We start from the raw sequence: 27,883 nt of genomic DNA, 5'->3' as shown, positions 1-27,883 counted from the left end.
AAGGTTTACCGCTGTTTGGAAAAGTTAAGGTTTTATTTCCTCTAAAATGTGCTGTTATACCATTCACAAGGTATATGTCAGTTTTTTATTTATTTCTTATGTGTCGTAAAAGAAATGTGTGTTTTTGAAACTAATGAAGAGGGCAGAACACAATTCTCTGGGTTCCACACAATTCTTTCATGTTGTCCCAACAAAAATGGATTAAGTTATCTTAATTGTTCTTGCAAATTTAAGTGGATTGAACATAAAGAGCTCTATTTTAACGATCTAGGTGCAAAGTCTAAAGCGCATGGTACAAAAGTATTAGGGCGTATCCAAATCCACTTTTGCTATTTTAAGAATGGAAAAAAAAAGGGTTTGCGCTGCGGTGCATGGTCTAACAGGGTTGTGCTTATTCTCTTAATGTTTTTCTAAGTTATGGGTGTGTTTTGAGCATAACGTACATTAAACCAATCAGAGCCTAATATCACATTCCCCTTAAGAGTCAGTTGCCATGGTGCATTTGCTATTTACATTGCAGAAAGTGGAAAAACTAAATGCTTTACTAGCGAGTTAAACAGATCATCTGCAGTGTGGTCAAAAAACGAAGTTATATACAAACACGCGACCTATTCTTATGCCCCATATATTGACGCATACGTCTTCAAAACCCATCAGGTGGACAAATCTAAACTTGTTTTATTAAAACAAATACAAATTTGCATATAATAACACTGCTAATAATAATAACATCATACAAAAGCAAATTGTCATGAATAAACTGAAAAAAGCCCCCTGAAATGAAGGCATGGAGGCAGTGGTTTTTATATTTTTGTCGAAAATAATAATTTTTGTAATATTTTATCCTTTGATTCTTTTCCATTTGTAAAGATATTTGCGTATTGCTGTGTGTATTAAGCAATGTGTACGCGTTTAAGGCGCACAACTAACATGCTTTGTGCTGGGCTTTAGACCTGCTTTCAGCTGGTTAATTGCACAGTCTATTTTAGTTCCTCAAAATAGCAACACGCCAACAATAGGCCTCTTTTCAAAACCAGAACACGCATGGGTCCACAAAGCGGTGCTAATAGATTTCCTATCTAAACAGCGTGGCACAAAGCGGGAAAATTAGGGTTGCGTTAGTCTGAAAATAGCAACAAATCGCACCAAACCTATCTTGCGCCGGGTGTATGATAGAGCCCTAAAACAATTGAGTTGTCCTAAAAAAAAGTCAAGAATTATGTTGCTTCAGCTCATGTTAAATAAGTAGTTTGAACAAGCAGCAAAAAATCTTATTTTGAGTGTGTCTAGCTGCTAGTGCCACATAACAAATTTGTTCAGCATTGATAGAATACATGCAATTTGTGCATGTGTTTGAAAACGTAACATTCTGTATTGCATTAAGTTATTGTATAAAGCCATTTGGGGATTTCAGTCATCATACAGTAGGCGTCTTTCATATTCTCATCAATGACATGCAGTCTAGTCTCTTGGCATTTGCATAAAACAATTTTGCATCATCTTGGACACTTTTTTTTAATACTTTCACACTGTACATGTTTGAGCGTTAATAAAGTGTCCGTGTCTTGAGGTTGGTCTGTCTAATGTGATTTTTCTGTGAGCGTTTTGATTGGATGCCAGTTATGGAGCGAATTATATTACTTAGCCAATCACAATAAAAATTAAAGTATTTTATGACAAATAGTGGTGTAAAGTACCGATATAGCTCAAAGAAATTACTCAATAGTAGAATAATAGAATATGGTAATAGTATTTAAAACTGCTTTTTCATTTTTAAACCTACTTACAACCTACTTAAGTACAACTCTTGAGAAAAACACTCAAATACTGGTAAGCTGACGATTCTCCAGCTACAAATTATTAATTTAAATAACAATGAATACAGCTGTATCACTACAGAAGCTTGTCTAATAGTGATAAAGGTGCTATTGTTTATTGTTGCATTCACTGCAGTGCAATAAAAGTAGGTTGACTGTTCACTGTCATCAATCATGGAATTAACTTTTACGAACTGTAAACAGACTACAGATTGAATATATCACAAACATATGTGACCGAGATTGTGTATGTGAACTCAGATGTGTTCAGCCACGAAAAGGTCATGTGATTTTATTGCCTTCATGTTTCCTTTGCCAGTCAAAAACTAAGACATAAAGTGTATAATGACACTCACAGTCTTTAGATCAGACTGGCTGCTGATTGTGTCCTATAACCAAGTGTCCTATAACCATAAAAGCTCAAAGCAGAGAGTGGTTATCAGACTATCATGCATTTAGTAGCTCCCGTGTCTATAAGCTTTCTTTCTTCAGAGCCTCTGGCGGGAGTCCATTCATCCATCAGCAACATCATACTCCATTTAACTTGATAAGCTATTTTCCAGCCCTGTGCTTCAACTCAAGGCTGCCTAGCACTGACGTAACAATGTTAAAGAAGGCCGTTGTCACTCTGCAGTTGTTCTGAATATCTTTCTTATTCATATATGGTTTCGATTTTTTGCACTATAAGCAGTTAGATCAGAATGAACCAATTACATTTAGCTTCATATAAAATGAATGCATGGATTACACTATTGAGGAAGTATTGCACAGGTTATACATTTTATTACATTTAAATATTATTTAAAAACATTGATGCACGTTACTAGTAAAAAATTGAGACTGTTAAGGTTTAGTTCATTTAAAGAATTTAGAAGAATGCTTTTAGTATGCACTGATAGATTCAGTTGAGAGTTACCCTGCTACAGAAATTGGTCATTTTTAAAAATGTTATTCTTCTAAAATCTCAAAATAAATACAGTTAAATTAAATGATAAATAAATACAAAAATAATAATACATCTTTCTTGAGCACTAAAGCAACATAATAAAATAATTTATGGATCATTTGACGCTAAAGACTGAAGTAATCAGCCTACCTGTAGCAAGTACAGGAACAATTCATTCATTTTCTTTTCGGCTTAGTCCCTTTATTAATCAGAGGTTGCCACAGCGGAATGAACTGCCAACTTATCCAGCACATGTTTTACGCAGCAGATGCCCTTCCAGTCGCAACCCATCACTAGGAAACACCCATACACTCTCATTCACACACATACACTACAGCCAATGCTCACCCAATTCACCTATAGTGCATGTCTTCGGACTCTGGGGGAAACCGGAGCACTTGGAGGAAAACCACATGAACACGGGGAGAACATTCAAACTCCACACAGAAATGCCAACTGACCCAGCCAAGGCTCGAACCAGCGACCTTCTTGTTATGAGGTGACAGTGCTACCCACTGCGCCACCTCCACAGGAACAATTATATGTAAAAAATATTTTTTAATTGTAATGATATTTTATAATATAAACTTTTTTTTTTATAACACCTTTGATCAAAAAAGCCTTGGTGAGCCTAAGTGACTTCATTAAAAGTATTTTTAAAATCTCACCAAACCCAAAACTTTAATGTCCGGTTTCATGAACAGGGCTCAAATTAAAGCCAGGACTAGGCCTTATTTAAATTTGTGTATTTATTCAAATTTGTATACAAAAGTGCCTTAAAAACACATTAATGCATGCTCAAACATGCAATTTTATCTAGGACTAGTCTTAAGCCTTATTTGTGAAATCTATAGTCTAAAAATTACTAGGTGCAGAATGCAGTAGTAATTACATTGAATATTGGAAAAGAAACTTTTTTAATCAAAATATTGATCTCCGTTCCTGATGTAAGCCTTTCAGACTGTAAGACAAAATTCTAATGGGTTATAATTCATCTAACATAATATTGTATAAAAACAAACTATGTTTTATGAATTACCGTGGTGTTATGATGAACAGTCAATGCATTGCTTTGACTGTTTAGATCAGAGATGTCCATACTAGGGATCGCAGGCCAAGTTCGGCCCATGGTAACATTTGATTTGGCCCACCATCCCATCTGAGAAGACACAAAGAATGTATTTAGCGTTGAACTCTACTTTGTTATAAATGTGATTGTTATGCTTTTATTGTTTATGCATGAAGTTATCAATTCAAACGTTATACTGCATTAGTTAATACGATTTAAAGTAATGTTTTCTAATAAATTAGGCAACTTTAATGTAATATAGCTTGGTTTACTTACTGTACCTTTGGTCCACGGCTCTCAATGATATTTAGTTTTTGGTCCTTTTATACGAAAAAGTTTGGGCACTCCTGGTTTAGAAATACCCATAGTGGACCACATTAGGAAGATCATGTTAAGCAGTTCCATATGTGTGTAGCATCAAACCAAATCAAAGAATTTTTATATACATAATCAGCTCATAGATGTTTTTAGGTTGCGTTGGCTTCCTTATGGATAACTGTGATCAATAAATCAACATAATGTCTTGAAATAACACTTTTCATGCCATTTAAGCCATATATTTAGACGTTTCTCTTTTTTTGAGGTGTATTTGATTGAGTTAGTGAAGCTTCTCCCTCATGGACCGTTTCTGCACCAGTCAACCGTGAGATCTGAGAAGTTTCTAAAAACATTCCTGATCTCAATTCTGAAATGTCTTAGTGCTTAAGTCAGGTTTACTGTTAGTTCACAACATGAGCAAAAGCCCCAAAAAGCATGTTCACCTTTATTTCCCCTCTCAGTGCATACCTGCAGGGATTACACAGGACCTTCTTCCTTACTTTAACACTCCTGATAGATCCCAGAGTTCCCTCTACAAGCATTGTTGGACATGTAGTGAGAGATTAGATGAAACAGTAAAAGAAATTCCAAGGACTTTTCTTATCTGTTCAAGAAAACACCATCAATTGTTTTTGTTCTATTCTTTTATGCACAATTTTTCAAACTATGCATGTTATAAAGTTGGTTTGCTTTACATCTTTGTGTACAAGTACAGCTGTTGTTTTCTTCTTCTGAAAAGCTTCAATTTGCCACAAAGCCTGTTTGGACAAAAGCATTTTTCAGATGGCTCCAACAAAAACTGCTTCTGTTGTGGATGGGATTCATTATTGTTGTTGTTATGACGGTGTCCAATCTCAAAGAAAAGTTGTGAGACCAGAAATGCTGAAAATATTTGTACATTGCTGCGATTTAGTCATTTTGTGATCCAGACGCTGTTCAAATGTTTATTTGCTTTATTTTACAACAGGTCAAAGCGACCCACCCCAGTTTCAATGGCCACACCAAGGATTGACTCTCCGATGCCTGTGATTCCTCATCAGAAGGTCTGTCAATAATTATGCTTACCTGTATTCTGCTGTTGTTACTGTATGTCCATGCATTCAGACGTTTATATCAAGCACATCACTTTTACATTCAAATAGTATATCATTTAAGCCTCAGAGCAAGCTTTAGTTGAAATCTGCAGTTGAAAGGGACTTTTTTCTTTTACAGGATTATGGTAATGATTTTTTAAGAGGCTAAAATGATAGATTTTGGACTTTGGGTTCCCTCAGCTGAAAATGCCTTTAGGGTATTCTTTATGTTTTGCTATCATAAAAAGCCTTATGTCGCCCCCTGCTGTTCTTCACTTTGAACACCGCGTAATTGTAGAGTTTGGAATTTAATTGCAAACGCAATTTCAGCCGCTCAAAGAAGCCATTCTTTTAATTATAGAAAATCTGTTACTGAATCCTTACTTGTATGTAGACTAGCATTCAAACTTTTGGGATCAGTATTTTAAGAAATACTTTTGTATAGTATTCATTCCTATTAACCCCCCCAAAAAAGGTAGAATAAAAATCTCCCAAATATTAAATAGCTAATAAATAAACTTGATACTATATCAAGGGTCATGTGATACTAAAGACAGGAGTATGACTTACATTTACATTATTTAAATTTTGAACTGTATAAAAACAGAAAATCCTTGTAAAGTATATTAACTATTTATTTATTTATATATATATTTATTTGTTTATTTATTTATGTATGCATCTATTTATTTTAAGATTGTGTAATATTTCTAAATATCATGGTTTTTATAGTATTTTATAGTAAATAAAGGCAGGTTTGTTGAGAGTAAGTCTAAATAAAATATTATAAGGTAATATATAGTTTGTTTTCTGAAATTTTCAGAAGTTTATTTAGGCAAGGCATGTTTATTTATATAGCACATTTCATACATGGTAATTCAAAGTGCTTTACATAAACAGGGAAAAAAGCAATATATAAGAAAATTTAAGAAAGTTTAAGAAAATAAAAACCAGAAAGAATAAAAATTATTTGAAACAGATAAAAACTGATTAAAATGTGTAAAAAAAAAACAGTTTTTAAAGGAATGAAAATTTATATAATATAATATAATATAATTTATAAAAAAAAAAAAAAAATATATATATATATATATATATATATATATATATATATATATATATATATATATATATATATATATATGTGTATATATATAAATATATATATATATATATATATATATATATATATATATATATATATATATATATATATATATATATATATATGTGTGTATATATATATATATATATATGTGTGTATATATATATATATATATATATATATATATATATATATATATATATATATATATATATATATGTGTGTATATATATATATATATATATATATATATATATATATATATATATATATATATATATATATATATATATATATATACAGTATATATATATATATATATTAGTTCTACAAAAATGTCCTAGATGCTATTTTCCATATAAATTTTTTTTTTACTTTTTACATTCAGCAAAAACATAAAATGTAATTTTGGAGTGATTCAGTGATTCTCATTCTCAGCTTTTCTCTCCTTCTCGCTGCTTTCCTTCTCAACACATTGCTCCACACACACATACACATGTCTCCTTTAAGGATCAGCCTGTGCAAATAAATGGGGGTCTCTCATCTTCTGCTGAGACAAACTCAAGCAAACACACCAGCCCGTCCTATAGCACAGTGCTGAGCGGTAGCGGAGAGACTTCTGTGCCTGCTCAGAGGCATTTAGCTGCTCCGAGGGACAAATCCAGCTCCAGACAGAAAAGCCAGCAGTATAACTCCCCCATCGGCCTGTACTCTGCTGAGACACTGAGAGAAATGGCCATGTTGCAGGAAAGGGCAAAGGGCTCGGGGTCAGGCATGACTAGCGGGTATGTAATAGAGCGAAACTTGACACTTGCAGCCATGTGCGGTAAAACATAACCAATTCTATAAATAAAAAAAATTGGTAATTGCTAAATTAATTAAACAGGTAATGCTTCAGATTACAGCCCGCAAATCACAGAGTAAGTAAACCGAATTTAGAATTTTTAATGAATGTACAGATACAGTTTTTGTTTTTTAATAATAGTGCACCTAAAGGGAACATACATGTAAGATTAAGGAAATATAATAGTATTAAAATAATATTAAAAGCTTTGGGAAAACAAGGAGGCAACAGGCACCACTTTAATTTACAAGCCGTTATGATTTCTTTTAGAATTTGCGTTATTATGCTGCTGGCCATCATACCACTTTATGACTTTTCAGCATTTACCACAAAACAAAATACCTCAGTGCTATATAGGTCTACTATACCTATACTTTTTTACTATTTTTTTACTATAGTGCTATCAGACAATGATTGTGGAGAGATTTTAAAGGAAATATTTGTAAATGCAATACTTCAAAATGTTTACTTCAAAAGTAAACCTTAGACAAGTTTTGGACTTTTATTTCTTGTATTATAATTGCAGATGATGTATATTTATTGTTATAGTTGTTTTTATAGAAAAGTGATATTTATAAAATGATCTGGTTTTGCCATGAAATAGCCAGAGAAGCTGATATGGCAATAAATTCAAATCTCTCCCTCTCGTTACTATAATGTTGTATAAAATTTAAAAAAGGCAAGGCAAAATTGTACAAAAATTAGCAAACAGCATTTTCAACATAATTATTGCAGAAATGTATTGTTTTAATATTACATTGTGAATGCATCTTATGCATTTATGGTGTATCGTAATACGTATGGTATGTGGTAAATATAGCATTTATATGACATTAATATATATAGGTTATTATTACAAAAAGAATGCTGTAAATTCAGGTTTACTTTCCATGTAAATTGCAGTTTGTAATATCTAAAGCATTACCATAATGCACAATCCCTGTTGAGGTTATAACTCAGGCCCACCTGGTTGCTAATTTTACTATTTGACAGAAGAATGACAGCCATCATGCAGCATTCAGAAAAGACAGGTTACATCTGTTACATTGACCCCATTCCCCACTGCAGACCAAAGAGAGAGATCTAGTCAAGGCTTCAAGCCTCTGAAGGAATGCACACGACAAATTTGAGCTGACGTTTCAGTTGTCCCTTCTGTGGCCCTCCTTCAGGTACTGTGATCAGGGTATAGGAGATGATGCATCCACTGGAGGACTCAAAGTGAAAAGTTAGCTGTAAGATTGGAATTTAAAGCACTATTCAGTAGTTTGAGGTCAATAAGATATGCTTCTTTCGAAAGAAATGTAAAATTCTGTTCAGAGAGCATAAATTAAATTGATTAAAGGTAAAGGAATTAATATTGCTGCAAAAGCTTTGTTTCAAATAAATGATGTTCTTTTAAATATCAATCAATCAATCAAGCCTTTATTTGTCACATACATTTTCATTTTAGTGAAAATGGATCCCCCCCGACCATACACAAACATCACATTTCACGGGAAGACAGGTCGAAGAGAGGTAGCGTTTAGAAAGAGGAAATAGATACATGGGGAGAGAGAGAGACGAAAAAAACTCCCTCTAACATTGCTCTTGAATTAGGGCAGTGTGAGATCAGGGAGAAAAAAAAGGCCAGCAATCAAGCACATAAACACATACATATAGACAAAACATTGCAACAGGGGATGGGAACAAGTGATGTGGATATAGCCCGGTGAGCCAGGGGGCGGTGGTCAAAGGGCCGCCTAACCACTCCAGGGGGGGAAAGCACACGAAGGCGTGGGATGCAGGGCTAGCTAGTGATAGTCTATTAGTGTATAGTGTAGCTGTGTATGTGTGTGTCTGTGTAGAGTTCAACAGGTGACCTTGACAGGGAGCAGGAATTCAGAGCATATATACATATATATAAACAAATATATACATCTATAACAGTTTCTAGGTAACATATTTTTCTATCTGTTTTCTATTCTATCTTTTTTACATGACAATGTTGCTCTGGTTCTTTAAGATATAGTTTTTTTATTGTCTTTTCCTTCTTCTAAAAGAATGCTGCTCTGACTTTCCAAGACACTTTCTTTTGGTGTCTTCAGTTGTAAGTCGCTTTGGAGTCTGCCAAATCAATGATTGTGAATAAAAATATTAAATATTAAAGCTATAAAAAAATCAGAAGCAAAATTATGCATTAGCCCTGTTATGTCCAGAAATATCAGATAATCATTTAAAAAACATTCACCATCAAAATACTGAAAGATTTTTTTTCTCAACTTTTTAAATAGCTAGTCAGCTTCTTAGAAAGATTTCTGAGGGATTGTGACACTGAAGGCTGGAGTAATAAATGTTTTGCTTTGCAAATGCAGAAATAAAGAGACATCTTTCAAAAACAGACTTATAGATCTCATCCTTTTGAGCAGTAGTCTGTTTGCTTTAAATTTCTTTCTAAGAAAAACTCTGCAAGCTGTCATTTTGAGACATTAAAAGCACTATATATATATATATATATATATATATATATATATATATATATATATATATATATATATATATATATATTATATATATATATATATATATATATATATATATATATATATATATTATATATATCACTTTCCCAGTTTTACCATTTCAGTTCCACTTTGTAACCTCAAAGCAATGCACTTTAGCTGTACTGCAGTGGATTAGGGGAATGGATGACATTGTCCTGTACCCCTCTCCGTTTACTCTCTTCCTCATATGCGTCAAAAAAGGTCTCGGCGTGTGTCACAGCTCAGAGGAAATCTCAGGCTGTGGAGTGATACGGTTACACAGTCACTATAGAGACTGGTCAGGAAGCACCTGTTGCAGCGCTCGCTATAAAAGGCTATGGAATGTTAGGGTTCAGTTTCCTAACTTCACTGATACTGAATCCCCCTCACTCCCTCCTCACACATCTTTGCAGAGAGGCACTTATATTAAAACCCATTTTTCTTTTTCAATAGTTTATTTATTTGCCCTTTTGAAAATGATTCACTGTAATGTGCACAAGCATGTTGTTTTTAGCCTGTCAAACACAGACACACATACACTCAAACTTTGGTTTGATTTTACTTCTTCTTAAAGAGATAGTTCATCCAAAATGAAAAGCTGATGAATGATGAATGTCATCCTTTTCTAATCCTCAAGGTGTTGTTTTATTGTGATGAACTATGAAAATGGTACTTTGCAAAATCTTGGCCTTCAGACATTTAACGGAAGTCTGTGAATTTGATTAACTTTTTGTTTACCAACATTTTTCACATTTTCTCTCTGTCATGTTCAGCCTAAAACAGAAACTTTTATAGATTTGAAAAATGTGTAGAGTGCTTATATTTAATTTTTGGCCCAACTATCAATCAGAAATATGTGTGAACTTTGTCATTTCTGTTCTACAAGTAGAATTGATATATTTGAGCAAGCCAAAAGGGGAAACTTCGGCTCAATCAATGGAATCCCAGGCTTATTAAATGTAAATGCATGACTTCCCTTATATTTCTGCATACATTGAAATACATTGTTTACCATAACAGTTACAGTGCTCAGCATATATAAATACACCCCTCAAAAATCTATCTTTCAAATTTATATTTTTAATAGGAAGCTATAAAATATTGTATTTGTACATATACATTAGATTAGTCAGTACTGAAGCCAAATCTGAAGCTTATCTAACAAAATAACTTACGATAACAGTCCAAAAACTAGTACACCCAAATTAAAAAGTTAAATATATTAAAAAATATAAAATATTAAATCCAAATTTTAAAAACAGAACCAAAAATGGTTGAAATTTTGTAGGTTGTATTTATTTTTTTGCAATATTTAGCTTGAACTTAGTTGTATTATCTTTCAATTTCTAAATATGTTTGGTGACTAAAATATTATTTTAATAAATATATCTGTGTAATAAATCTCTTTTGTTTAAATGCACCAAAATACATTCACTGAGAAATAGATAAAAATATTCATTTTCAAAATGGGCTGTACTCAGTTATGCTTAGCATCGTATACGTTCATTAATGAATTATGAAGATGGATATTTGAACATTATATTTGTTTGCACGTGACATACTATAGTTGGAGTATTTTGAGATCATAACACTGTAAAATAATCTTCCTCTTAATCAAATTTGAGTGAAAAGGGTCAAAAGTTATTAGTGTTTTATTACCTCAACTGTAAGTTTCACACGCAAACCACTGTGGAATATGTTTATCGATTTTACATTGTTGCTGTTTTGCACAAATCAACTCGGAGTCAAGTATTTGTTGGATAACCTGGGGAAAATGGGGGATGTTTGTCAAGTAATTATTTTACAGTTTTGTTCTCATTACTGTCACAGAAAATACACATTACACATTAGAAGATTCCACAAATTGAGACGCATTCATCAGCACAACCCTTCCATGTGAATCTTTAAATGAGTTGCTAACCAATGCACTTGTTTCTTTTTCCTTTTGCCCCTTGTAGGTTATTACCCACGCTCCTGCCAAGTTAGTAACAGCCTCCTGGCATAGCATTGTAGTGCTCTGTGTGGTATACATGCATGGAATTGTTTGGAACTGCCTTTGTGGTGTCTTACCAACAATAAAGTGTGGTTAGTGAGATTTGTCTTCCTGTGCAAACAGAGCTTGCTTTAATGGTCCACTAATGCTTAATGTAAACCTACAACACAGTGAAACAGAATCTGTGCTGGGTATATATAAACGTACTGCTTTGGTATATGTATTTATAAGGAACTTGGCACTGTGATGTTGTGTGTGAGTGTGTTTCAAGAGGATAGAGGTTTGCTTTGCTTAGTGTAGCGAATGTGTTTGTCGTAATTCAGTTTGTGACAATGTTTTTAGTATTTGGGTTGGGAATCAAAAATTGGTTCTTATGCTGAATTCACACCATGGTGAAATTGATGGATTTACAGGTAGAATACAGCTTTTACAACTCAATTTCAAACTACAATTGTATTTGGTTTGCAAACCATTTTAAATCCTTTTTTCTGATTGGGTTGTGCACAGCTTTGTTGCATATGCTACAGTACACATGAGACGCTGTTTGTAGACAAAATGCTGAATGTTTTTTTTTCCAATTTCTTAAAATCGCAAAACTTCTCATTTAAATTTTGAGAATGGTGGAGATTACAGCATTGAATTAAACCATTCAAGTCACTGTTTATCATTAGCATCATATTGATAAAGAGCAATGACACACATTGTCAAGACAACATCTGTATTGGAAACCCTGTTGCTGCTGTTTTTATGCATGCCAATATAAAAGCATTGCTATGAACGAAAGAATGCGACAGGACACAACAGTTTAGATGCACAGTTATGATGTAATTATTTACAGAAAAACAAATCAGATACACAAATAATCCGATTTAAACTCAGAGTGAACACAGCTCAAGAATCAAAACCAGATTTGTAAAATTCTTTCAGATTCCCATGTATGCTTAGTATGTTATGTTGCACTTCTTGCTGTAGCGTGCAGTAAGCAATGTTTTGCGGTGTTAATGTGTTTTTGATGCATTGCTATTGCTAAGCCTTTTATTTATATGTTTGTCTTTAATTACCACCATACAATTGAACTAATTTTGTCTCACCTTCCGTCATGAATTTCCATGCTGGTCAAGACTGGTCTAATATAAACATGCTGCTTGCTAGCAGAACTGATCGACCAGCATGGTTTTTCTGGCGGGTAATCGAATCAAGAAGCTTTGTTGAAATGCCAGCATCCAGACATACAGTATGCTGGTATCATCAACTGGTTTCTTACCTTTCACTTTTCCCTGTTCACTTTCCACACACTCCTTCTCTCTGACCTCCATTTGATCTCTCTTGTTTTTGTTCTACACATATCCATCCCTTATGATCACTCCCTCACTTGCACAGCAATGAGTTCCTGCCCAGCTTCAACCCTATAGCACTGAAGGACACTGCCCTCTCCACCAACAAGCCCATCGAGGTGAAGGGGCCTGGAGGAAAGGCCACCATCATCCATGCCCAGTACAACACCCCCATCAGCATGTACTCCCAGGATGCTATAATGGATGCCATCGCTGGTCAGTCCCAGGCCAGGGGTAGCGAAATGTCCGGGTAAGACCCGCTCACCTCCTTTCTCCTCCCATCACCTGCATGATACACGTTTGCCTTAATGCCACGCTTGACTGGGCCAAGCTAATGCTAATGCTCAACAGGCTAAAGACTTCCCAAGGATGTCTGATCATATTTTGGATAGAATGTCGATTTAACAGCATTGATTTAATGGTGATGTAAATCATATGATGTCAACATGTTGCTGTATAGAAGCAGAAGGAAGATTTTTTTGAGGTTAGCATAAGGTATGTTTACTTTTTGTGGAGCTAGTTGTATTTTTGATGTGGAAAGATGATGGGTGTCCTCAGTTGTATGAGACAGGAATGGATAAAGGACTGTTCAAATGTTTTGGGTCATTTGTAAGACTTTTTTTTAATGAAATCACTGTTCATATTCTTCAAAGATTCATTTAGTTGATCAAAAATGGCATTTAAGACGTTTTTTTACTTTTGAAAAATCTTTTTATTGAGATGTAATAAAAATATGACAATATAACATCACAGTCATATTTACATCTTAGTTTTTAATTTACAGGAAAAAACAACAACAATAAAAAACATACAAAACTGAAAGAAAGTTATAAAAAAGAAATTAAATAAAAAGGAAAAAGGGTTGTTTACATTAGTAACAGATTATTCTAGAAAAAAACATTGGGAGGAAACTGTTGAAAATACAAATCATCTAAAGAAGGCATGCACCAGACCATCAATATGATAATGGTTGTTTAAATAAATCTTTGGAGATAGGGGGAATATGTAGATAGGCGTGTCAGTGTATTCGAGCTTTTCCTGATTCATTTCATAAATTGCTGAAATTTGAATTTGAAATAAGATATATAAAGGCTGTCCACATTTTCTCAAAAACAGTAAGTTTGTCTTTTAACATATATGAAATATTTTTCATAACTTAACAGAAGGACATATTATTGATCCACTGAACAGTAGATGACATTTCCATATTTCTCCAGTACAAAGCTATAAGAGGCTTTGCTTGAAGTATACTTGTATCGATAAGTTTACGAGTACTGCTGTGGCAATCAATATTTTCCCAAAATAAACAATTCCGGGTTCATAGGCATTTTTATAGATACCATTTCAAAAACGAACATGTCCACCTCTTTCCAAAATTCCTATACCTCTTGACAATCCCACATACAGTGCAAAAGTGTGCCTTTTTCAACTGAGCATTTGATGCATGTGTCTGGGTTAACTTTATTTAACCTGACTGGAGTGATATGTTCTTATAAATCAGTTGTACTGTATTAATTTAAGATTACTATTAAATGTTAATGATTGAGCTAGTGAAGACATTTACATTTCTCTATTTCAAATAATTGCTGTTTATTTAAACTTTATATTTATCAAAATAAGAGTGCCTAAGTGTAGCACAGTTTCCATAAAAACTAAGCAGCACAGCTGTTTTCAGTATTGGTAAAAAACTGTTTCTTGGGCACCAAATCAGCATATTTAAATGATTTCTAAAGGATCATATGATATTGTAGACTAAAGTAATGGCTGTGGAACTTTAACTGCATTTTATGATCAACTGCATGCAGCTTTTGAGACTGTCAAAAAAGTGTTGTTTTTTTAAATAATTTTTTTTAATTACGAATTCTTACCGACCAAATGCTTTTGAACAGTTGCGTATACGTTTTTTTAGTATGTTTGAAAATCTGTACTACTTTGAGTTGTGTATTTGCCTACTTACCTCATCAGTGTCCACTTGGAATATGTTTTAGCAGTGATCTACATACTTCCATGTTTCTGGTGTCAGTATTCTGCTTTGAAAATGAGAGATTGGGCTTTCGGTCATGTATCAGAAGCCACTCTCAAACGCATAACATAGAAGCTTTCTCTAATTTTCCCTCTCTCGCTCCATTCCCAACTATTCATCGCTTCATCCGTCCATCCATCCCATACCCTGTCCCCGCTCTACCTGCGTCCAATCTCAATGGCTCTGCCTGGCAGCAATGAAACTGACTCGCAGCTATCGTAAGTAGCCTGATCCATCTGTTTGATATGAGCACTCTCTTTTCATCTCATCCCTTGCGCATTGCATGCCTGATCACCACATTATCCACTTCCCTCTCATCTCATCCTCTAACCTCCCTTTGATACGCATCTGGAATTTACAAATGCACCTGGTTTTCATGAGCAGAGACTTTTGAAATGGTTGGATTTTTCCTTTTTCTATTTAACTGAATGCAACGATGACCTCATACTACTGGGCAGTTCTCATGTATTGGTTCTAAATGCTCCTCTGAAGCTCTTAATCTTGTAGATAGGCCACTTTGACAGTATTTGGTGGAAGCGTGTTTAAATAGTGAGGTTTACAGAAGGAGGGTCTGCTGATCTGAAAATGAAAAGTCTGTGAGTTATTGACTTTAGATGTCAACAAAGCGCTTTCTGAATGCTCTGTTCTGTCATTCTTCTGGGTAAGAGATATAATTGGTTCAAAATATCCTGTCACAGTGCATTCAGTAGTAATAAGCAAGCTTCTGGCCACAATGCCCTTGCTTCTCTGTTTATTAGCACATCTACAATATGAAGTATGCTGCAAATTCAGTCATTTACATATATATTTAAAAATCAGTAATATGTACAATCTGTTATGCATTATTACACAAAAGGTTGGTGAAAAATTTGTCAGAGTAAATACATTTGCATCCCAGTCATAATTTAAAATGACTACTTTGCCTAACTTTCCCCCGTCATGCTTAAAAAGAAAGTGTGTGTTTCACAAGATCGGCTCTTTCTGTGGTTGCAGTAATCTGCCAGTTAAAGAGCGTGTTATAGACAGTGCTTCCCCAGTGTATCAGGCTGTCATCCCCAGTGAAATCGATCAACTTGGGCCCGCTGATTGGGCCAAAAGAGCCGCCCAGCTGCAGTCCAAGTCCTTCCGTGTCCTCGCCCACATTACTGGAACTGAATACAGTGAGTCTGACTGTCAATTTCTTTTAGCTTGATGTTGATTTTAATTCATCTTTTCATTAATTCATCTCCTCATCTTTTATTTTTTGCAGTGCAAGACCCTGATGAGGAAGCTCTGAGAAAGTCAAGGTAGGCATCCAGCAGCAGCATCTGGTGGCCACATATTTGACTGGTGCTGAAGTCCTCTTAAAATGAGAAAGGCTGATGGAAAAGCTGACATATGATCAGATCGCCCAGTCAAACCCCCTTTATCGGATCTCGCTCCCTTTGCTGAACTTGATTTACACACATTAGATGCATCAGTCTAATACATGTCAATGCATTCAGAGTAGTTCTGTGTCAGGGGTGTAAAAAATAAGGAAACTGCATTTTGTTTGTGAATTAATATTTTGTTAAGTACTCATACAGTATGTCAAAGTAATTTATAGTTGTGTATCAAAATGTTAGCATGTTAGCATTGCTGTTCCTGTTTTTGCAAACATATCTATCAAAATTTTATATAAAATAATATAACATAAACCCAGTTACCTAGAAAAGAAGTCCACATGCTTTTTTTCTTTATCAAGTTATCAGAAGTTTATTCATCAAGACATCAAAAATTAAAAATATAAAGATTTTTATGTATATTAAAATGTTTTTTTGTTTTTAATTAAGTACAAGTAGAATATCCTAAAAGTAATACCTTATTGAAGTGTAGTTAATTAAATACTTTACACCCCTGCTCTGTAGTATTTCACCATATTTCATAAATATTTAGCTGTAATGTACACTTCCATTACACATCTAATACAATACATTTTAATGAAGAGGAGATTACGTTAGTATGTGCAAATGTGTATGTGTTTAAATTTACAGTGACTTAAAGAGATAGTTTAACACTTGAACTCAAAAATGAACATTTAATATTATCATCTTGCTCCTCCATGCCATCCATGATGCATATTACTTTTTTCTTTTCTAGAATAAACATTTCTGTAGCTGAAACTGTCATCCTTGGCGTGATTTTATTAAATCAATGCCAATGGCTACTGACATTCTTGTCTTGAGAGTAAAGAAATTAATACACATGGCAACTAACAGTGTCATAAAAACATTTTTTTACAGCATTGTTTTCTTAAATCTACATTTTTGGTAATAGATTTAGTAGATATTTATTTGCGCCTTATGACTATAAAATACAGTTTCTTCTTTAATGTTCTACAAAAGAAAATAGTCCTGCATCTTGGATGATCTGAAGGTCAAAGTAAGCATGGTTATCTTTTGTTGAACGATTTCTTTAAGGCAGCCAGAAACATTTTAATACACTCACACATTTATTAACTGTGTATTTACTGGACAGGAAAGAAAAGGCAATATACCCTAACCCTGTTTTCCACCCTTTCTTTTCTCTCTTTTTCCTTCCCCTGTTCTCCTATAAATTATGTTTTGGTGTCACAGGGAAAGATTTGAATCTGAAGCCAAAGGCCCCCGTTTTGCTAAACTGAAAAACTGGCACAATGGCCTGTCGGCACAAATACTCAACGTACCTCAGTAAAGCACCCCGACATATAGAGAAAGTTTAGAAAGGTGGCATAGACAGACTGCAGTTCTGAAGTAAGAGGAAAGTCAAAGCATGTGAGAGGAAAGCAGAAGGGATGAAGACGAGTGTTATGTTGTTTGGCTAATCACTACAGTTTTGAGTTGTTCACTCTATAGATTTAGGAATAGTTTAGGAGAATGTAGCCACCATTTAACTTCTCTCTTTTGTGCTGGCTTGATTGCTATTTTGATGGTTGTTGAGAACACCATTGCACCTGTATTTTAGATCTATCAAATAAAAGAAATGTGATCGAACTAATCATGTGGTATGGCTTTTTAGCACATTTAGTTGAAGGGGAGGAGAGTATTTATGTATTTAGAATGTTTAGAAAAAGTGATATTGATATTGAGTTTTGATATTATTTTGGGTTTTATTTTTATTTTAGAAAACCCATTGTGTACTATTGCAAATAATCATCCTCATTATTATTAAATTCACAAATAAGCTACTCTGCTTTTTAGATTTGGTTAGTGATTCTTAACCGTTGGGAGGTCTTGGCATCTGAGGAGGGGACAGTTGCTTATTTAATTGTTTAAAATTAAAAAACTAAACTTAAGTGTTTAATCCATAAAAATACAGTGCATCCAGGAAGTATTCATAGCGCTTCACTTTTTCCACAATTTTTTATGTCACAGCCTTATTACAAAATGGATTAAATTCATTTCTTTCCTCAAAATTCTACACCCAATACCCCAGAATGACAATGTGAAAAAAATTTTTTTAATTGTTGCAAATCAATGGAGTGGCTTCACAAAACTCAGTGAATGTCCTTGAGTGGCCCAGCCAGAGCCCAGACCTAAATCCTATTGAGCATCTCTGGAGAGATCTGAAAATGGCTGTACACCATCGCTTCTCATCAACCTGATAGAGCTTGAGAGGTACTGCAAAGAGGAATGGGCAAAAATTTCCAAAGACAGGCGTGCCAAGCTTGTTGCTGCCAAAGGTGCATCATCAAAGTATTGAGCAAAGGCTGTGAATACTTATGTACATGTGATTTTTCAGGTTTTTTATTTTTAATAAATTTGCAACAATTTCAAAAAGTCTTTTTTCACATTGTCATTATGGGGTATTGAGTGTAGAATTTTGAGGAAATAAATTAATTTAATCTATTTTGGAATAAGGCTGTAACATAAAAAATGTGGAAAAGTGAAGCGGTATGAATACTTTCCAGATGCACTGTAATTCCATTTTTTTTAGATATAACCAACCATGGCGACGCAGTGGCGCAGTAGGTAGTGCTGTCGCCTCACAGCAAGAAGGTCACTGGTTCGAGCCTCGGCTCGATCAGTTGGCGTTTCTGTGTGGAGTTTGCATGTTCTCCCTGCGTTCGCGTGGGTTTCCTCCGGGTGCTCCGGTTTCCCCCACAGCCCAAAGACATGTGGTACAGGTGAATTGGGTAGGCTAAATTGTCCGTAGTGTATGGAAGTGAATGAGTGTGTATGGTTGTTTCTCAGAGATGGGTTGTAGCTGGAAGGGCATCCACTGCGTAAAAACGTGCTGGATAAGAACATTGTTTTCTTTGGATTTACAAATTAGAAAGTCAAGATATAAAGAAATAGCTGAGTCATTATGAGGCTATTTCAATAATATGGCGAGCACTGAGGGATTTCAACCAAAATGGTTGAGTGGCATGTTATCTGTTTGTATATCCTATCAATCTTGTTGACACTATAATAACATTTTAGCGGTTACATAAACACAATAAAAAAAAATAGATACTGAAATCATTTGCGCATAAAGTAATTTCTTATCTGTTTAAAAAGTTAATTCTAATAGACAGTCAATGCTTCAGCTTTAAACCAATCTTTGAATAAGCAACTATTAGATCAGGGGTGTCCAAACTTGGTCCTGGAGGGCCGGTGTCCTACAAAGTTTAGTTCCAACTCCAATCAGACACACTTGGGCTAGCAAATCAAGCTCTTACTAGACTTTCAAGAAACATCCTTGCAGATGTGTTGAGGCAAGTTGGAGCTAAAATCTGCAGGACACCGGCCCTCCAGGACCGAGTTTGGACACAACTGTATTAGATCATTTAAAAAAATTTCTTAAGTCTGTGTTAACATTAGAGCAGCTAGGGCTTATGGGTGATAAAGATGTCAGTGAGTGTGTCAGTCAGTTGTCTAATGATCACAGTTTGGTAACACTGGAGAAATGTTGCGTTAGAGTCCTCTCTTTGAACAGTGTACATGTATATAAGAGAATAGTAATAAGAGCTTTAGATAGATGTGTGAAGGGACTAGGTTTGTGTGTCTGGAGGATGAGCGAAAGCAAATGAAGCCGTCAGAACTTCAAGCAGTTGAACAAGATGGAGATCAAGGTCTGTGAGTAGAGAGAGTCAATAAACATGGACTTTTCCTCCAGGTAATCCTGCCTGTCTGGTTGTCACATAGGGAAATGGTGTTAGCTCTGCTGTGGGCTGTTTTCATAGAACAGATTAATGCCTCTGCTAACCATCTCTCATACCATCTCACCATTGGTTTACTACACTTTTGAGCTTCCCACTCGCATGCAGACAGTGCATGCTGGGAAACCTGTGTGACTGCACACCGGAGTGCTTGTGGCCTTGGGTGGCTGGCCCTCTCTCACTCTTCATCCTTGTCTTATTTATTCAGACTCTGCCTTCATGTAAAAGCTGTATGAAGTCGTCATGCTAGGTTGCACAGACCTTGTTGCATCAGTCGACTCTTTTGTTATTCTGTCACTTTCTCCACATCTCCAGTTTTTCATTGGACATTCCTCAACCTGACTGAAATGGAACAAACGTTTGCTTTTTTCCATTGCCAATCACTGCAGTGCTGTTTCCTGCTGTTCGTCAAGTCATATGTTTGTTTCGCTCGTTTTGTCTTTAATATGTCTTAGAAAGTTTGCAGCTTTATTAGTATCAGTAGTATAAGAGATGCTTTTTTCAGTTTTTGGTTCTATCCACCTTTTTTTACATGCGCTGCCATGATGGATTCATTGGGTTTACTACATTTTTTTGAGGTAAGTGGTTGCAAACTATTTATCTGGACTGAATTTAAACAAACAAATTAAGTTGAACATTACTAAATTTCATTTGTTTGTTTAAATTCAGCCCATATTATTTGTTTCTAACCACTTGCCTTAAAACAAATTTAGTAAATCCAATGAATAATTTTTTTCAGTGTGTAGGGTGTTGGAATATCTAGCCAATTCCATGCGTGTTCAATAAAAAAGGTCAGGAGAGCGTTTTCCTCAATGTCAAAAATATTAGTAATTCATTAGATACAAATGAATAATTCGAGGACAGAGCTCTGGGTTATGTGACCCCAATGCAATACAAGAATTACATTCAGGATATTCGCAACTAACTTACATTTCCCTGACTCCAGCATATATACACAACTGATATTAACAGGTGGAGTTTTGGTGTAACGTCACTTATCAGTCATTCTGCAGTCCTTTGGCTGTTGCACCCAAACATACTTCCTCTTTCTGCAACCCTTCTTTGCATACCAGAACTGAACAGTTAAGTGCATCTTCAATATATTTCACAACTTCTACAAGCATCCAGCTCCTTGTGACATGTCTAGACTTCTTGTTAGACAGAAGTCTGAAGCAAGGCCCCCCACACTATATTTATTTTTATTCAGCTATTTCTCTCTTGTCAGCAGTTCCTTCTAAGAAGTATGCAAAACATTGAGAAAGAAGAAGTATGTTTGGTCAATATATGGTATTATACAAAAGAAAAGGATTGATTAATCTGTTGTTAGTCTAAACATTTCTAATAAATAATAAAGACACAAAAGTAATAGAAATAAATATTTTTTCCCCACAAGGAATCCATGTTAAAAGAGCCTCTGGATTAAATAAACCAAACTTTTCTTAATATATAAAAAAATTAAATATGGGTGCAGGGGTAAGATGTGTAACTGGTAACTGCCACAACAAACAGCAAGTAATTTTTTTTATTTGAAAGTTTATTGAAATGCAAAGTTATGAGATTGTCACTTGTTTTTCTATTTTTCACTAAACCATCAAAACCAAAATGAAGTTAGCGGAGTGACACCTTTTTTAAAAATTTGTTTTGTGAGAAATTTCCTTTTTTTTGCCATTTTGGTTTTGACCAGTAAATCTAAAAAATCTCAAGAAATCTATATGAATTTCTATGCTTAAGTTAAACCAATTCCTGAAGAAGATTTAGGTTTTTTTTTTTATTGTTTTTTTTATTCTTGTGGAAATACTTCATCCCTGTCGGGGAGCTGTATCTCTGATATATGCACCCACCTCAGACTGCTTCCTGTCATTTGTGCACTCATTAAACTTTGTTATTAAGTTTTATTTTTAAATTTATTGACAATTATTAAGTCCATTGCCCACTGTTTAGTTCTGAATCTTCGGACGCATATCCTTTCTAACAATTTCCCTATACGTTTAAGTAACGTTACTGGCTCAGACAAATACTAATAGAAACATCAGAGAATGGAGATAAAAGCAATAATACTTGTTTGAGTCAGTGTGTTCAGGAAAAAGGTGGATAATTACCATGTTATTTGAAGTTATTACGGTATTGCATTTGTTTTTGTTTTAGTTCAATAACTTTCATTCATCTCATAATTATAATTCAATAGTTCAATTAGTATAAAAGTATAGTATAATTAGTATAATTCACTAATATAGTATAATAAATAGTATAATTCATAAGTTCAAGTTGTTTATTCAATTTTTATATTTTGTTATTTATATATTAAATAAGTTTAAATTAAAAACTTTAAGTATTGTTTTATTTACCATCACAATTGTTACACATTTTCATATTCACCACATCTAACATTTTTATAATATTAATAATAATAATAATAATTACTACTTTTATTAATAATAAATACATTTGTTTTTGCTTAATATCTTATATAAGTTAGAGTGTGTGCAACTGTTGTGTTTGTTATACCAGTCTGTGCTGCTGTAGTTTGTATCTTATGTTGTGTGTTGCAGTCATAAAGTGTACATTACTTCATCAGCATTTAACAACTCTCATTTTTGTGTTAGAAATGTTCTCCACCCTTGTTAAAAAAAAACTTGAATCATCTTAGGCTGTATTTACACTGTAATGCACAGAATAATGCACAGAATTTCACCTTATCTGGTTTTCTATCTGTTTTCATTTTCTTTACATACAATAAAGAGTCAAATTTCTGTGTTTACATTAATCCTAGTGTAAAATTATTCTGTTGCTAGTCACTTTACAAAGTTGACCTTTGGCTTTTGAATGGCTAATCTGTTAAAACTCTTTATATAACTTACATGTAATATAATATTTGTATGTAATATGTAATACACCCTCCTCATGTTTCAAACCTAAACGAGTTTCTTTTTTTCTCAGTTGAACACAAACAAAGTTTGAAGGGTGAGGTAACCAAAATGTTGTTGGTCCTCTTTGACTCCCATAGTATGACACCCTAATTTGGGGAATGTCAACTTTTTTGGTTTTCAAAATATCTTTGTTTGTGTACAACAGAGCAAAGAAACTCACACAAGTTTGAAACAGCTTGAGGACTCATAGATGTTGAATTAAATTTCAAATAAATTTTAATTTTGGAGTAAACTCCCCCTTCAAGTTAAAACCTGTTATGGTTGAATTTGAGTGTGTTTTTTGTCTGATTTTAGTTTATTTATTTAGAAATGTTTATGTTGTTAAATAGTTTTACCTTTGGTTTATGTAGATATAGAATTCTATACAATAAACAATATATTGTAACTTAGCAGAGCTGTTTTATTTATGCACTTCTCAACACATTTCTATGCTTCTGAATATTTCCAGTATATAAAGGTTCTTTGTCAGTGGTACAAGTGCAAATAAGATTTAATGATACAAACTTGGGCGAATGTGATGCCTGTGTGGCTTGAAATTTCATGGGGAATCAGATATATACACGTGTTTAGATGTAGGTTAGATTATTATTAAAATTATCTGATTAAAAACACATTTGGAAGTTACTCAGAAAGACTCGTAAATCAAATCTTTTGTGGGGCTTTTTTGTCGAAATGTCTGATCTGTGTCAGATTTGTTTTGTGCCAGTGTAAACACAGCCTATGTCACATTATTAAAAGATTGCTTTGGTGTTTTTACCCATCATTATAATAATTGTTTCCAGTCATGTGTGATTAAAAAGAGATAAATCCAGTTTAATTGGCTTTTAGAAGAACTTTATCAAATCTGATTTATTTAGCATACACTTGATAACCCGTTTTACCCCATTTAGGCTGTAAAAGGCTAAAAAGGTCATTCTCATCCTCTGAACAATTATACATGATTGAAAACAAATGCTTAATAGTGCATGGGTTGAAAACAGCGAATCAAAAGTTCAAAGCTTTACAGTCCCTTCAATGTTTTTTATGTGTTGCTATTGCATGAATATTTCATAATTCATTCAGTTATTCTTTGCAACCCTCTGTTATGTTCCCCAGTTTTGTTTGCTGATCTGCACGTGTGAAGGAACAGTAATAGTGTAAAGTTAGGATGCTATTCATAACACTTTGTTGCACTAACCCGCATCAGGCTGAGAAAATACTCTTTCCCTATGTGTCAGTCGTACATTGCCAGCAGGTGGCACTGCAGTATCTCTGTGGCTATCTTGACTCTCTTTGCTCACTGATCCCATTTTGATTACAATACAACCCCTTTTTCTGAAGGCATTGTCTGCTTTTGCAATCTACTGTATAATTCATTGTTCTGTGAATCTGTCCAGTGATTTTAGATTTTCTAATATAGCTAAAAAGTGCAGTAGAGAAAGTTTGTGTTTAAGAGAGATAGATATCAGTCATCGTTATGTCATTGTCATTTTTTAGGATTTATAATTTAGTCTTGCATTCAGTTTCTCTTATTATGCTTATAAATGCTAATCTGTGTTTGCTTTCTGCCACAACACATCTTCCCTAAAGCCTTTCCAAACACACACACATACACACACGCATGCTTGTTTTGCATTATACTCTACAAAAAAAAAAAGATTCAACATTCATACAAGTTCACCACAGATTTAAATCTTCATGAAGGCTTCATAAATGTCTGCGACCAACATTTACTTTAGCACTATCGATGTTCCATAACTGTGTAGGATCTACAGAATGGCAATAAAGCTGAAGTGTGTGATTGAAAATGCAAACATAAAAACTGTTTTCAAACTGGCTTTCTTTCTGGCAAATGATTAGAAATGGTTAGAAAAACATAAACAATCCCCCCAAAGACTCACCCTATACACTTTAAAAAACTTCTTGCCTTAAATTCTTACTTTTTTTTAGTTGAACCAAATGAACTTTTCTAGTTAACTCAACTTGCATCAGTCAAACTAACTAAAATATAAGCTTTGTATAGCTTAACCTTTAGTTGAACCCCGATTAACATATTAAAAAAAGTTAAAGCAACATAAAAATATTTGCCTTAACTTACAGTGTAGGTTAAAATCATGGCATTTTATAACTTTCACATTTGTGAATTAATGGTAAATTTGTAAGAGTTTGTATAATCGCATTCATACATTTCGCTTTTTGTATAGTAATATGCTCTACTATAAATGTTAAATTACATGAAAAAACTACATTGAAAAGATTCATTAAAAATAAAAGAGAATTACAATTCAAAATTAAGTAATTTTGTCAAGAAATAAAGTATTTTCATGATTTTATTTTATTTGTACTTTTTTAAATTTATTTTTGCCATTTTTCTTCTTTATTATGAAAGAAAAATAGCTAGACAGGGAGCAAAGTTGAAGAGAGAGGGAAAGGGGAAATGGAGTTGTGAAAGGTCTGCGAGCCAGGACTCAAACTTGGAATGCCCAAAGTACAGTGGTGCTACATGCACTGAAAAAAGTGTTGCATGCAAAACTGTTGCAAACTATTTATTTGTGTTGAATTTAAACAAGCAAATTAAATTTAACAATGTTCAACTTAATTTGTTTGTTTAAATTCAGCCCAAATAAATTGTTTACAACCACTTAACGCAAAAAAAATTGAGTAAATCCAAGGAATCATCATTGAATAATTTTTTTCAGTGTGTTAACGCACTGTCCACCAGACTATTGGCACCGATCCACACAAAATGCCATTAAAATGACAGTAATGTAAAGCTTAGTTTCAAAATTTATTTCAATTAAATGAAGAAAAAAAGTCACACACTTCAGCTTTTAATGCTGTCTTTATTTAAGATTGTACCTCATGCTTCCCTGTGGGGTATATTTTCATATATTGAAAGCGAGTGAGATGGTCAGTTTGAAGGGGGTCAGCCATCAGTCCACCACCACCACCAGGCCTGCTGCTGCTACTGCTGGATGCCTGCCCCTCTCTCTCATCTTCTCTGTTCTGCCTGGGCGGCTCCAACACCAATATAACCTCATCATTTGATTGTGTTTGATTATACTTGGGATGCCAACTGATTCAAGCGATGTCTCTCTGTGAATAATGCACTTTTCTTTGCTTGTATCACAGGGAGGTTTATTATTTAACACTAATCTACTGCTCTCTAACCACTGAATTGTGTTTTATAGGCAGACTAAGAGGGTTTACATAACCTATGACTGTAGTCTGCGTCACTGTAAAATGGGGTCCTGCCATCTGCAGTTAATGTCCCCTGATCAAGCATGTGATTGATTGTAGAATAGCACTCTCAGTCGCAGAGATATTGCATTCAAAGTAAAATACAGCTCAATTAATGACTCGTATTAAATCAGTAGTTCACTCATTAATGTTACAGTTTCTATAATCCTTCAACATTTCCTGTCCCTCTTGATGGACATCCTTGCATTGTGCTCAGAATATAGTGTATGCATGAAAACGAAGCAGCTGCTTATGACAATACTTTAAAGGCATATCTACATACATGGCTGCTGTCTGTATTTATGCCTTCAGCCTGTCTTCAGTTTCAGTTTACTGCTACCTAACATTGTATCTAGTTCTGCTGCTGAGCATGCTCCAGTTTCTACCAGCATTGCACCCGTGTGCCCGCCTACTATTGCTGCTTTGCCCAATCAGCTCCTTTCGGAGCCGCTGATAGCCAATCAGGCACCTGAGCCTGATGTGGAGCTGATTCCAGAGCAAACCACTGTCGCCAGGTAATGTTGCATTGCATTTGCATTTTTGGCTTGCTTTACTTTTCCCTCTTTGGTATGTATTTGTTTACTGCAAATATAACTTTTCAAAAATTTATTTTTATAATATTATATATGTTTTGTATTCACTAAGGATGCATTAAATTGACAAAAAGTGACAATAAAGGTGCCAATGTTACCAAAAAAAAAATCTAAATGTTGTTTTAGTCACAAAAGCATCTTGAAAAAATTCTTCTTGCACAAAAATATTTTGCAACAATACTGTTTTCATAATATGAACTGCAAATCGGATCATTTGACATATTAAAATGTTAAAAACATTTAAATATATAGTTAAAAGCCGCTATTTTGTTTAACAATGACACCATTTTATTGTGGTTTTGATCAAATTAAAGCAGCCTTAGTAAACACTATTATTTTTCCAGATATTGTTAGTCTGTATTTATGTTTTTTGTTGTTGCATTTTATTGATGTTGGTATGTGTGGGGTTATAGTCATCTGTTTGGAAGTAGCAATACAATACAGTTAGCTTTAGTCATTTCAACGATAAGTAACTTATTTTGTACACATATGTACACATAAGTATACATATTTTGGAAAAATTATAGATGTCTTAGGAAATTAACTTTTACTTTTAGATTTTAGCCAAACATTGTAAACTGTTGTAAAACAAAGAGCCCCTATTGATTCTGGAGACTCAAACAAAGCCCATCCTTCAGTGACTCTTATTATTAACATTGCAATCAGTGGCTTTAATCTTCTAATATGATCTTCTTTGTCTGATGCAGCTGATTGCTCCTCATGATTTTGCCAAGTACAATGTGATCCTGGATTAGCATCTATGTTAATCCTGGAACATCACTTTTGTTCGAAAATGTAATACATATCACTACCCCTAAACACAGCCATATCTGTAAATTATTACCAAAATCAGAGGGGAATAATAGTTGGATAACAATCATGTAGAAGTGCAACCTAACTGTAAGCCTGCTTGACATAAATGGTAAAGGTATCCCTTAATTCTGATTGGCTAATTGGAATGCT

At 34.1% G+C, this 27,883-nt stretch overlaps 1 protein-coding gene across 1 annotated transcript in view; it reads left to right on the top strand.

The window, feature by feature from the left end:
• ldb3a (LIM domain binding 3a) overlaps nucleotides 1-27,883 on the top strand; it is a 68,464-nt gene that overhangs the window by 27,975 nt on the left and 12,606 nt on the right. The window contains exons 4-10 of the mRNA XM_056471471.1: nucleotides 5,118-5,193; nucleotides 11,650-11,672; nucleotides 13,065-13,268; nucleotides 16,035-16,201; nucleotides 16,291-16,327; nucleotides 17,636-17,731; nucleotides 26,684-26,842. Coding sequence (XP_056327446.1) covers nucleotides 5,118-5,193; nucleotides 11,650-11,672; nucleotides 13,065-13,268; nucleotides 16,035-16,201; nucleotides 16,291-16,327; nucleotides 17,636-17,731; nucleotides 26,684-26,842 — 762 coding nt within the window. The remainder of the gene's footprint in view (nucleotides 1-5,117; nucleotides 5,194-11,649; nucleotides 11,673-13,064; nucleotides 13,269-16,034; nucleotides 16,202-16,290; nucleotides 16,328-17,635; nucleotides 17,732-26,683; nucleotides 26,843-27,883) is intronic.

Source organism: Danio aesculapii, chromosome 13 (genome assembly GCF_903798145.1).
Source record: "Danio aesculapii chromosome 13, fDanAes4.1, whole genome shotgun sequence".
Classification (NCBI taxonomy): Eukaryota; Metazoa; Chordata; class Actinopteri; order Cypriniformes; family Danionidae; genus Danio; species Danio aesculapii.
This window is presented reverse-complemented; position numbering and strand designations above follow the sequence as displayed.